At 41.9% G+C, this 13,851-nt stretch overlaps 1 protein-coding gene across 1 annotated transcript; it reads left to right on the top strand.

Moving 5' to 3' along the window:
* The first annotated feature begins 13,002 nt into the window (after window positions 1–13,002).
* Window positions 13,003–13,388, top strand: LOC103301265 (ubiquitin). Its single transcript, XM_008158180.3, is given in 2 exon segments — window positions 13,003–13,148; window positions 13,150–13,388. Coding segments are annotated over 2 exon segments (225 nt in total). The 5' UTR covers window positions 13,003–13,014; the 3' UTR covers window positions 13,241–13,388.
* The last annotated feature ends 463 nt before the right edge of the window (window positions 13,389–13,851 follow it).

Genomic DNA, 13,851 nt, shown 5'->3' with positions numbered 1-13,851 from the left:
TCATATCTATTTTCTTGTTTGGAAAAATGATGAAATTTCTGGTTGGATATCAGCTATTTTATATGATGCAATCTAATAATAGCAGACATTCTGTGGTATCCATTGCAGTAGCATTTGAAAGGCAACTTTGCATCTTTTATATTATCTAACAACTAATCTTGCTGGACAACTTAGAGAGGAATTTTTGCTGATTTATTTTGAAATACAATTTTATTAAGGATTTAATTAATATTAATATTATCAATATTATAGGATTTATGGGTCCTCTCACTTTTAATTTCTTCTGAATTAGAAGAAAATAGGAAGCATAATTATAAATTTGGTGCAATTTAGAAAAATTCAGATCTACAAAATAGACACGATTATTCATGTATCAGAGGTATTCTTCTGATGAAAGGCAAGTCTGAAGTCCTTAAGACATATCATTTATATGGTGAATTTAAGAATCAGTTTTCACATCATTAATGGCTTGAGGGATTAAGATAGAAAGAAAATTGAAGTCATGTAATCCATTGAAGATTGATCTGAAAATAAGGTTAAGTATCTCTAAAATTCTAGACACAGCCAGTGAAATAATGGTGAAATCATGACACAACCCCAATTTTGAAGAGTTTATTTGTGGTACAATTATTGCTTAGATTTAAGAACTCCTGAACTAACTTTATTGTATAGTGAGAAGTACTGTTATAATTAAGTTACTGTTTATGCTTCCCTGAATCTTCCTCCTTTTTTCTAAATTTTCCTGTATCTTTTTCTTTTTAAGGTTTCCACACCTGGATTGTCAACTAGGGCTAATTGTCACCAATGGCAGTAAAGCTTGTTTTCTGGGGGCCAAGGTGAGTGGATGTGTATTTCTGTTGGCTTTGTTATTCCATTTGACTTGGGTCCATAATTGCCTCTTAAATGTTGCGCAATACTTTCTAGTACTCCAAGTAATAACTGGTGGCAATTTTTGTAAATATCAGTAATGAAACAAGAAAATTGAAATTAATTCTCATATGAAAGCCTAATTTAATATTGTTTTTTAAAAAAATGTGAGGAATATATTCAGACATTGACTGAAACTCAAGTTAAAACAGCATATTTTGTTAAGGATTTTAAATTGGTAGAGTGTGTCTGTCATGGACATCTCTTTCCTTGTGGTAATTAATCTTCTCTGCAATAAAAGGTTATTGTATTCTTGCTGACACATGTTTAGTAACATCAACTGACAGAAATAGGACAAGGGGATGCAGTAGCATTTAGGGACTTGCTTTGAGTGGAGGATGTGCTTGAAAACGGAAATTACTGAGAAAAAGACCAGATTTGGGGAGGGGGCCGTTAATACAGCACAAACAGAATTTATTAAACTGAGAGTAGAAGTGTTAGCAAACAGCCAAGACCCCAGACAGTTTAAAACATTTGAGAGAAGCTTTTCTGAGGGCTGCTGCGAGCCCATATAACATTTTGTGCCCATTAGACAAAGTCACCCCTTCCACAGATATTCTCCTTCTATGTAATGGAAAATTGTGAGACTGTACTGATTTTTAGAATAAGATACTTTATTGCCATATACAGGGAAATGACAATTTAAATAAATTACCATCTTTAAAATTATAATAAAAATATAATTTTAAAAGTAATGGGGATACTAATGATGTGATCGGTGCCCCGTTAGATGTGGTGGCCTTGAATGTTCACACAAACAAAGCGAGGTTGGCTTTGTTTTCTTGGGATTCAATGCAGGACAGACTCTAAGGAAGGGTTTTTTTTTTTTTTTTTTATTAAATTCTGGTCATTGGGGACAGAAGATAGAAATACTAGTTTGGGGTCTGGCTTTGACTGGACACTTAGGTTGTATGAAAGAAACTTAACAGAGAGATCGCAGTGTCTGTAGGTTGGAGACCAGAAGGGGCAGCCTGAGCTTTCTAGGGGTAAAACTAGGAAAGGAAAACAAAAATCATGTTTCAAACCAAATCTGTGACCAAGTTCCTGCATGTTAGAGGTACAGAGTGTGTACTTTCAGATCCCCAAGACTACTGAAGTGGCTTTATTCTGTACATCACCACCTCTTGTTCTCAAAGACTATTTAAACTTTTTTTTTTCCACAGTAAAAGGGAGTTCCGTTCAAAATGTTAGTGTGCTTGTAATGGATGGCTCTTCCCTACTTGTAAATTTTGTAACTAATCTGATGAGACAACAGCTGTATGTTGCTGTTAATGATAGATATTGATTGACAAATACAGTGTAAGAGAGGTGCAGCAATATTTTGGGGCCAGAGATAGGGCTGCAGGAGGAGAATGGGACCTGACTGATGTGTTACTGAGGACAAAAAGAACAGATATGGGAAAACAATGCAGTGGGGATAGGTGTGGTGCTGGTCATGGTAGTTGGGGTCATGGGTGGAGGTGGTGGTGGTTGTAGGGGTGGTCAGGATGGTGGTGGCAGGGGTGGCAGCAGCTGATGACTCATATAAGGGAGGAAATGGGAGATGGAAAAGATGCCAGGCCATAGACACAAAATATATGGCCTAGGAAAAAGCTTTTGCTCCATTGGGTGCTGATGGAAGCATTGATTAGAGGGAAATTTAAGGGGCTTCTCTTTGTGGAACACAAAGTTGGTTTTCTTATTGTATAATTTGTCTATCCCTTCCCCCCTGGAGGATATCACCTAACCTTAAGAGTAACGATAACAAGACCTCAGGAAGGAGTTATAATTCCACTGAATGCTGATGTTTATATCCCATATTCCTGCTCGAGGCCCACACTTGTGTGTGTGTGTGTGTGTGCGTGCAGGTGTGTGTGTGTGTGTGTGTGTGTGTGTGTGTGTGTGTATGTATGTATCGTGGGGGGGTGTGACACTCTAATTACAGAAGTAGAGGGACACATGGTCAATTAAGAGAACTGGTTATGTGATTTAGGGGAACAGGCCTTAGTGTTATTACATCTGAAACCTCTCTCCCATTCCCACCACACATACATGATCTATGTTTTGAAGAAAGAAATATGTGGGTTTTTAAAAAAATAAGTTAAGCCCTGGCCATGTGGCTTAGTTGGCTGGGCATCGTCCTGTTCACCTGAGGGTTGCCAGTTTGATGTTGTGCTCTCACATCAGTGTTTCTCTCTCTCTCCATATCCCTTCTTCTCTCTCTAAAATATAAATTAAAAATATTTTTAAAAAATCAGTTAAAAGGGCAGAACAAAAAGGGGAAAGAGAATTAGGGAGGCTTCTATGAATGTTTCCCCCACTGTATAATTGCTTAACTGTCTGTTTCACTTTGTTTGAATATTTTTTTCTGATTTTTTTCTTTGCTTTTGGAATACAAAGGAATGAGTGAGACTATGAAGACTTTCCGGGTCTAGTCTAATTTTTGGCACCTGTGATATTGACCTAATAATTTTATATTCCATTTTTCTTTACTTTTCAGCAGGGAGTAAGATATTTGCTACTGGAAAATATTTGTAAAAACACTAGCTTAATAAGTATTAAAATGAAACTTTATATTTCACAACCATCAGGCATTCTCATCATTAATTGTCATAATTTTTGGATTGAAATATTTTATCGCTATAGACCCAATTTATTGTCCTGATTATTTTTAATGAGACCCTTTATGCTGATTATGTAAAGATGTACATACTCTGTAGCAAGGTAGATTTAGACACACAGAGTAGCTTTTTAAAAAGGGAAGTTAGTGGGTTATCATCTGGTGAAGGTTCTTAGGTATGTAGTGCCTGTACTTGATGGGTTCTTAATGGGATGGAATGGATTTACAGCATGTCAGTGCTAATAACACCTACCATGTAGTGAGTACTCACTTCAGTGCTGTGCTGAGCCCACACACTAACTTCACCAACTCATCATCTCTTACACCCTGTGAGGTGGGTGCTGCCACTTCCCTCACTTTCTAGCCCCTATGTGGTGAAGGGTAGAGCTGGGGCTTTCAGCCACCCATGCCCTTAACCATGTTGCTTTACTGCCCTTTTGGACACATAGACTCGGTCTACCCTTTAAAAGTGTTTTTTTATTGTTCTTGAATTTTATGAGTTTCAGACTAGCTAATCTCACCTCCATAATATGAAGCCTGATAGCTTCATGGACAAAACTGCTTTTAGCTTGAGCAGGTAATTCTATCATTAGAGGGCACTAGCTGAACAAGACTGTAGGAATCCTAGAAATAAATTGGTACCACATGATGAGATGTGAGGGAATTGTCAGTTACAGTTGGTTTTTCAGAGACCTTCGAGATTTTTTAAAAGACTATATGTTTGGTTTTTTTCCATCAAAGAAGAACCTGTGATTCCGAAATATGGAAATGTCAAATAAGACTGAAAATACCCTACGATTTTGAATTGCAAAGAGACTCAGCTGTGCATGTGTCTTATTTTCTGCTTTAAAATGATCTCAGGAGTAGATTAGAACTACCACGGTATCGGAGTCCATGTTTTGGGGAGGGTGAGGTTAACCTTTTCCCCAATCAGAAAACAAGAGAAAAAGAGTCCAATCATACTTTAATGTGTAAGTCCATAGAACCAGAACCCATAATTTTAGGGAATTGGTTGCTGGGGGGTTGGGGGCGGGGGGCAGAGTCAATAATTATCGCAGGGCCGGTCAGTCAAGATGATAGAAACCACAGAGGTGTCTTCGTTGTCTGTTTTAAATGGTGCACAAGACAGCGCAATTTCCCACACGTTGCTCCGTTGTCCTGTTGGCTACACACCTGAGACCTTGCCTCTCTCGCTGGGAATCAAACCTGGGTTCTGTTTGATGCAAGGCCAGATTTTATTAAACTAGGTCATCGGGGCACACACACTGGCACTGTGTCATCTTTGCTGAATATATGGGCAAGCACCCCAGTGGGCAGACGGAACGGCTTCCCTCTGCTGTTAGCGGACAGCAGGGAGTGATACAGTATTTGAACACGCTTCCAGTGGATGCAGACTTACAGTGGGGCTCCTGGAAAAGTCCCTGGCATGCTCCATGTCAGATGAGTTCATCGTCTTTAAAGTTATCACAGAAATTACGGCAGAATTAAAAATGAATGGGCTATTCAAATGCTTTATGAGCTATGGCTCCGACTTGCACATTCTTAGTACCATGTGGCTTTCCCCCTCTCCTTTTAGAAACACCGAGAACCTGAGCTGACAGCAGCCATTTGGCAGCGATTTCCTGGGGCAGACGCTTGGGACTTTGTACAGGGCGATCGGCTGGAGATTCTTTTCTAGTTCTTCTTTTGAAGTTTTAGTTTGGTTCCATCCCACAATAGGAGAATTAGTTAAATGGCTTTTATAAAGATTTGTTTTGGCCTAAAAATAATTTTGTATTTAATTTTCATCATACTTTTATAGTTATTATTCATTGTACTTAACATCCTGACTTTAAAAAAAATGTGCTGTGTCTGTATTTACTGTTCAGCTGCCGAGATAGGGATAATCCCTTGAGATACCGGACAGGCAGCAGGGCCTTTCCAGCAGTGCTTGGCACCTGTGTGGGTTGGGGAGTTGCCTGGTACATGGCGTAGAGAAGCGAGGTCCCCAGCAGGGTCTTGTCTTGCTCCTGCCGGTCCAGTGCATGGCCAAAATGTAGGCTCGCTGAGGGCTGGCATTCTGTCTGTTTATCCTCTACTATCGTCCTGGTACCTCGACCAACAAACATCTGACACACGTTGGGTGCTTTGTGAATGTTTCTAGAATGATCAAGGCAAGATTCCCCATGTGGCCCTTTCCGCAGCAGACACATATTGAGATATCAAGGCAAGACGGACTTCATTGAAGAAACTGGAAAGAAAAAATCCTTTATTCATGGATTTTGAAGTAGTATCCTTGATAAATTGGGTGCCTCTTTATGCTTTGTTACTCAACAGCTGTTATCCTTGTCACTCAGGATGAGACTGGTCATCGGCAAGCCATGACGAAGGACGATGGGGAATTTGGGGACACTCTGGGTCTCATCCCAGCTCTGCCTTTTTGTAGTGTATGACCTGATTTGCATTGCAGTTTCCTTACCTTAAAATGGGGTAGCCCTGCCCTGTGTTCCGGAAGCACCCAATGAGATAATGAGGGAGGACACCAGTGTTGCTTCTCCCTACCAAGTAGGGCCACGGTGAAAGTCTCCTTCAGAAGCTGACATTCACAGACTTGTTAATGTGTTATTTTTTTAAAATAACATAGATGGAGTTTTTTAACTCTTCCCTCAAATAGGGCACATTAAAGAGAGTCCTATATGGGAGTTATGGTTTGGCCTTGAGGAGCAAGTCTAGGCATTTACATAACTGCATTGATCTGAACTAGTTTAACAAACCAACATTCTTAAATGTGGAGGCACATGAGAGAAGGCCATGGGTCTGCCAAGCCAGGACCGCTTTCCCCTCAGAGTTGGGTGCAAAGGAATAGTATTTCTCTGTAAGAACGAAAATGCATGAAAGGATTCGATTGGAAACACTTGGCTAATTATAAATTCTAAGGTGCACTTTAGTTCATGGGAGCATTTTACAAATGACAGATACACTTCTGAGCCCATCAAGCCAAAGCTGTCTCTGTCCTTTAAATATTTGAGTTTTTTTCCCCTTTAGAAGAAATTAAATTAAATTAAATTATCTGGACAGGTTAATCTCCACAGACTATTATAAATATGCGGATAATATGGCACTTTTGTAGGTTTTTAATAGACTGCTTGTCAGAACTCAGGCTTTCTTCGCTTCATGCAGAATCATTCTTGTTATGCATTCTGAAAGCAAAGCGTCTTTCATTTATTAAGATAGTGCACACTTAACCAAACCAATGGATTTTACTAGGGGAAGCGAGTTAGGACTCCTTGTCTTCCTGAGGGGCAGACGTAACAGAAGTGGTGGTCCGTGGAGCTCTGTCTCTGCAGCACTTTATCCGTACCCTGTGTGCGATGCCTCCTCTACCGCACGCTATCATTTTTTTCCAACATGTTATTTTCTTATTGAACACTATCCTTCTCCAATGGTGTGATCCATGTCTCATTCACTCCCGAAGTTATTTGACGAATGTCTTACATATAAGAGGGCTGGTTCAATATTTGCTGAATGAAAACACTGAGAAAGCACAGCGGGCTGGATTCATGGTTTGAGATTCTCATCTTTTAAGGTGGGAATGGTGTGGAAGGGTTCACCTTCTTAGGTTCTGGTTGAGCATTGCACTCTACTGTACTTGTTCGGGATGATGAGAAAAGCCTGCCAGGAAATCGCCTACGGTAGCTCTCTTTGAAAAGTGGGTACTTTTGAAATAGGCATGGACAGTTTGGAGCTTCTGTAAGTGAAGTCAGTATCAGTTGAATTTTTTGGTGGCACTTTGGTTCTTGCAAAGGAGAAGGTGAGGATAAGGGTGGGTCCTACGGTTTTGCCTCTCAGAGGGAAGGGATGGGGCCACAGGCGCTCTGACAGAGAAGGGCAGTAGTGGTCCACAAGAGAAGGCGAGATCCACTGCCGCGGAGGATGGAGAGGTGCCCAGGGGGATATCAGGCCTAGAGTGGATTCTAGAGAACAGTAAAGATAACTTTTGAGACTTTTAAGACTTCTTTTGATTCTGTCACTCTCTTCCTTGTTTCTTGTCTGCACTCTTGTCTTATCATTGCTCTGGCAAATGATAAAGAGTTGATAAGGAGCAGTAGGGTGGTTTTGCAGGGCAGGCCTCATTTCCTTCCATACGTGGCCTAATTCCTCAATCCACATCATCCGAGGAAACCAGACAGCAGCCCTGGAGATTGATGCCACCCTGGAGTTATGCTTTCCAATGCCAGGTCCAGCACTCCAGCATCCGGGCACCCATTGTCTGTAAAACTCGGCCTCAGGAGGAGAGCAGGAGGGTGGAGTGTAGTGAGGCCTGCTCTTATGACAGACCCTGGCAGTTACCTGGGCTTTCTGCCTCTGCCAGGCTTAGCCTTCGTGTTATCTGAGCACTCTATATATTTAATGCCCAGATTTCTTACCAGAAATACCTGGCCTTTGTTTTACCTGCATTTCTGGCTACATACTCCTTTTTCAGTGCAGGTGTATAAGTATTTATTGAATGCCTGCTTTGTGATATTTACTATGCTAGGTGCTGAGAACATAAAAGTAATACTTTTTTTTTAAAAAAAGAATTTATAATATAATGGGATAGCTCAATGTGTAAACAGTGGTTTAAAGGAATGTTTCAGGGAGCATGGAGGGGTACTCACAGGCCCCATTCTCCATCCTTCCCAGTATGTCTGGGGGTTAATCAGTATTGGTTTGCTATTGCTGTTTTGTATCTGTAGTATTGTATAACAATTTCTATATTGGAAAATAACTTTAGCTACTATAAGAACCATAATAGTTAAAATAATTAATTATACTTCACTAATGGTATCTAGTCTGGCAGGACAAGAGACTAATATTTTGGAAAAGTTTTCAATAAAAGGGGTGTGTGAGTGATGAGTTTAAAAGAAAATTAAATTAGAAGAGTCTTCCAGTAAGCTTTCATATTAATTACCATTTTATAATATTCTCACCCTTCTTTCCCCATCAATCCCTCTACTATTGCTGAAAGAATATTTTTGGCCTGAATGGTCTAGATCTCAATGGGGGTGATTTTTCTCTCTCTCACTGGGCATCTGTCAATGTCTGGAGACATTCCTGATTGTCACACTAAGAAGATGCTAGGAACACTGAATGGGTAGAAGCTAAGGAATGCATAGGACATCCCCCGCAAAGAATTTTCTGACCCCAAATGTCAGGTGTGCCAAGGTTGAGAAAGCCTTGTATGAATAGCTAGCCTATATTGCTCATATTCACTAGAACACTTATGAGATCCAAATCAAGTGTGACTACAAAGATATTTAAAAAGATGATTTTGAACAAAAGGGTGTTGAAGAGCTAGGTGGGATGTGGGATGATTAGTAGTGATTTTTCACTGTTGACCTATATTATTTATTTATTTATGTATTAAATATGTTTTTATTGATGTTAGAGAGGAAGGGAGAGAAAGAGAAACATCAATGTGAGAGAGAAACATCAATTGGTTGCCTCCCATACGCACCCTGACTGGGGATTGAACCCACATCCTGGGCACGTGCCCTGACCAGGAATCAAACCTGCGACTTTTTGGTGCATGGGAAGATGCTCAACCAACTGAACCACACCAGCCAGGGCATCAACCTCTTTTATTTTTATTTTGGCTTTTGCTACATGTCTTTTTATTTTAAGCTTTATTTTTAATTAATGAATCCATAAGATAAGTTGTTTTATTTGAGCATTGCTTAGCATGTTTGGGAAAACATGACTGATGTACCTCTGGTGTCTCCCACAGATCCTGTAATATAGTGCACAATTAATGTTGCATTTGTTGGATGAACACATGAATGCATATATTCCCAGAGATGGTAGTATTTTTTGTTTCCAAATACTCCTTTTGTATTTTCATGGCTAGCTAAGTAGGAAGTGTGCTGCCAGAGTTTACGAAAGTCATTTCTAGGTCAGTAAAAGTGAGACACCTGGTTCTCCAAATGGAGAAACTAGAAAGTCATCGGTTCTCACATCAGCTTGTTTGGAAAGCTGAACAGGCAGAAACACAGCAGAAGTTCACAAAAGCCCTCTTGCTCTAGAGCCACAGAGGAATAGGGTACAAGCAAACAGCTGTACCAAAAAGTAAACTCAACACAAATCCAGCAAAGGAAAGAAGACGGCATACCACAGAGTCCTTAGAGGAGAAACAACTGAACTCTGGTGCAGGCTGATAGAGGGAGAGCCAGCCAGGCAGCCTGCCCTGCCCTGGGCGCCATCTGTGCCGCTTCTGCTAGGACAGCTCTGCCAGGTGCTCTCTCACGTGTCCCTCTGAGCCCTGCTCCAGCAGGTTTCCCTGCTTAGCCTTTGCCTCGTTGCTCCCCACATTCTCTCTAGAACACCCTTTTCCCTCTCCTTTCTACGCTTGAGTGCTCTTTTACAAGATTCAGCAGGTCAAGCTATGCCCTTTGTGAGGCCCTTCCCAAGTTTTGCTGCATGAGAAATCTTCAACCCTCTGAGTCCTCCCTCCCTGCATTCCTCCAAATTCAGGAAACAAGTTGCAGTCATGGTTTATTCCTAGAGCTTCAGCCATCAGCACATTGCATCTGGAGCGTGAGCCCCAGAGTGAGGAGGGGGAGAGATGAGGACAGCACCGCGGCACTCTGCTCTGGTTTTGAAACTTCCGGGGTTTTAAAAATTCACCTTTTTATGGTCACTGAAGCAGACAGTAAGGATAGGAAAGCATCTCCTGTCCCGCAGGTGCCCACCAGGTGAGGGAGTTTTGGCCAGCGTCTGCACTCCGCACTCTGCATGCTGGCTTGAGATCTGCTGGCTAAAGATCTGAGTGACTGTCCCTGTCTGGACACAGAAGGGATGTGAAGGAGTGCTTTTAGCCTGTCTGCAGACCAGAGGCAGACAGAACTGTGAATGCTATCCTAACATAGGCAGGTGGGGATACAACCAGTCCTCGTTTTCTCAGGGCCCAGGTACAACATGGAAGGCGTGCATGTCTCTTGATGTGCCCTGGACTCAGCTGCAAACTTGGGGATAGAGGATACGTTTTGCTAACTGGCCAGAGCCAACCCCACTGAGCTAGGCATCCCTGTCAGTTTCACCAGGGAACCTCTTTCCCAGACTCACCTTGGAACTTGTATAATATTGCATGAAATTCCCAGCAGCAATGGGTTCTGATTGCCTGTGTTTAGAAGAACAATATTAAAAACATAAATTGCCCAGAAGATATGCCTAATAGTAAAGTGTTAAGCAATAGAAGGGAGAAAAGACTTGTAAAAATGAAGTTTAATTTTGGTGCAGAGAACTTTCATTCTTTTGTGCAGCATTTCTTAAAGATGTCTCTAAACCATCCAGGAGAAGTCTTTAGACAGCTGATTCATTGTACAGCAAAAACTCCAACAGACACAGTAAAATTAAAACCTCATGCTGGTGTTAAAATTTTACTATCAGACCTGTCCTTTCTACAAGTACTTGTTTTCTATTTATATGAGACCATTAGGTAGAGAAATTTACCTTGATTTTTGTATTTAGAATATTCAGTTGCCTGTTTAACATGGTTTTATTTATTTCTGGACTAGTGGCCCGGTGCATGAAATTCATGCATGGGGGTGAGGAGTGTCCCTCAGCCCGGCCTGCACCCTCTCCAATCTGGGACATCCCTCTCACAATCCGGGACCACTGGCTCCTTACTGTTCACCTGTCTGCCTGCCTGATTGCCCCCTAACCGTTCCCCTGCCAGCCTGATTGACACCTAACTGCTCCCCTGCCAGCCTGATCACTCCCAACTGCCCTCCCCTGTTGGCCTGATGGTCCCCAACTACCCTCCTTTGCTGGCCTGATAGCCCCCAACTGTACTCCCCTGCCAGCCTGATCACCACCAACTGCCCTCCCCTGTCTCCCCAATCACCCACAACTGCCCTCCCATGCCGGCCCAATCGCCCTTAACTGTCCTCCCCTGCCGGCCCAGTGGCCCACAACTGCCCTCCCCTACAGGCCCGATGGTCCACAATTGCCCTCCCCTGGCCAGCCTGATCACCCCCAATTACCCTCCCCTGCCATGACCCACCTCCTCCACACGAGGCGACTGAGACGCTGGGACCGGCCTCCTTCATGCCACGCAGAGTCGCGGGACCCCCAGGCCTCACTGCACAGAGCGGCTGCCGGGCCCTGCTTCCACTGTGCATGTGGCCATCTTGTGGTGGCCATCTGTGTGGCAGCCATCTTGTGGTGGCCTTCTTGTGGCAGCCGTCTTTGTGGCAGCCATCTTTGTGGTGTCTATCCTGTGGCAGCCATCTAATGATGACATCATGCGTGAGGGTGTGAGAGCCAGCTAGGCTTTTATTAGTATAGATGAACATTTCCCCCTTTTGTGTGCAGCTGAGTGTGGCTCTCCATTGCCAAAGAGGAGAGGGATATCTCTATAAATGAGGATGATCCCTTATTTGCAAGTTAAAATATATTCTGGAAGGGATGAGAACCTATTCTTGCCTGAAGCTTGTCTGTTCTGCAGGGCAATGCAGTGTCTCTGTGGGGTGTTTTCTCTTGGGTCTTAGTCGTAACATTCCTGTCCCAGCCAAAGCCATGACTCAGGTGGGTACAGGAAGTAGAAAAGTGTGAGGAAGTGTATCTGGCATGGACCTATGAGGTATAAGAACCCATAATCTTTGTTAAATGCAGAGCTAGTGATTCTGAAATATTTTAAATTGTATCTTTAAATACTACCATGTAAGCACATGTATTTGGACAATGACATTGGTGGAATTCATCTTAAATGAATTCCTGAAACCTTGGGTTGCTGATCTACAGAGATAAGAAGTCAGAATACTTGTTTCAAAAAGAAATGATTTTATATGCATACTAGTGGCCCAGTGCATGAATTCATGCACATTGAAAGGGAATTAATTAGAGAAATATTTTAATATCACTCTCACCCTTTCTCTATAATAGAAGTATCCCAGATTAAAGAAAATTAGTAAAAAATGTATGAAAATAATATATAAATTTATCCTATATAATAAAAGGCTAATATGTAAATTGTCCCCTTGGGAGTTCGACCGACCAGAAGTTTAACCTCTCGCTATGACATGCACTGACCACCAGGGGGCAGCGCAGAATGAAGGAAGGCCCTGGCCAGCAGCCAGGGAAGGAAGGCCCCAGCTGGCAGCTGGCAGCCAGGGGAAGGAAGGCCCCCGGCTGGCAGCCAGAAGGCCTCGATTGACCCTGATCGCTGGCCAGGCCTGGGGACCCTACCCATGCATGAATTTCATGCACTGGGCCTCGAGTTAATAAATAAACAACAACAACATGATATAACAACAACAAAGACATGATATAAAAACAACAAAAACACGATATAAAAACAACATTGATACAAACAGTGACTGATATTGTTTAAACTTATTCTAATATCTCCTTGTATAACCCATTAAGAGTAAAAACATGAGAAGTGCCAGGCATTGTAGGGGCTGTGTTGTTGTTGAGGAGACTCGACGGGATTGGACTTGTGGTATTTTCACACTCGCTAACAGGTCAAAATGCAAATCTTTGTGAAGACCCTGACTGGCAAGACCATCACCCTGGAGGTGGAGCCCAGTGATACCATTGAGAATGTGAAAGCCAAGATCCAGGATAAGGAAGGTATCCCCTCTGACCAGCAGAGGCTCATATTTGCAGCTGGAAGATGGCCGCACTCTTTCTGACTACAACATCCGGAAAGAGTCCACACTGCACCTGGTCCTCCGTCTGAGGGGTGGCTGTTAATTCTTCAGTTTTGCATTCATAGTGCCCAATGATGGCACTACTCTGCATTATAGCCATTTTCCCCCATTTAAGTTTAGAAATTACCAGTTCAGTAATAACTGAATCTGTTCAAAATGTTAATAAAAGTTTTGTTGCATGGAAAAAAAAAGAGTAAAAACACTTTCATATGCTTGACTAATTTCTCTTGTAATGAAGTATTTAAAACTTTAACTTTAACATCACATGCTCTTCAAACTCCAGAGAAAGCAACATATAACTGACCATGTCCGAAAACGGGTTCAGGTAGGAATATTCCTATTCTGTTTAGAGTTTGTCCTTGTGATTTATTAATTGTCATCGCAAATGCTGGCATCACAGGAAACTGTCTTCAAATTAATTTAAATGGGAGGCCAGTGTCAGAAGGGGACATATCAATTCTTGGAATCAGAACAACCTCTCCTTCTGCAGATCCTGTTAATACTTCAGCTTCAATTATGTTAGGTTGCAATCTTTTGAGAATAAATCTAATACCATTACAAGGACCCCATTTACTATTAAGATTTCTCAGTAGCATGATGATTGCACCTACTTCAATTTTTAATTTATGACACAGCATTCCTGAAGGGGAAATA

This window comes from Eptesicus fuscus, chromosome 7 (assembly GCF_027574615.1).
Source record: "Eptesicus fuscus isolate TK198812 chromosome 7, DD_ASM_mEF_20220401, whole genome shotgun sequence".
Classification (NCBI taxonomy): domain Eukaryota; kingdom Metazoa; phylum Chordata; class Mammalia; order Chiroptera; family Vespertilionidae; genus Eptesicus; species Eptesicus fuscus.
This window is presented reverse-complemented; position numbering and strand designations above follow the sequence as displayed.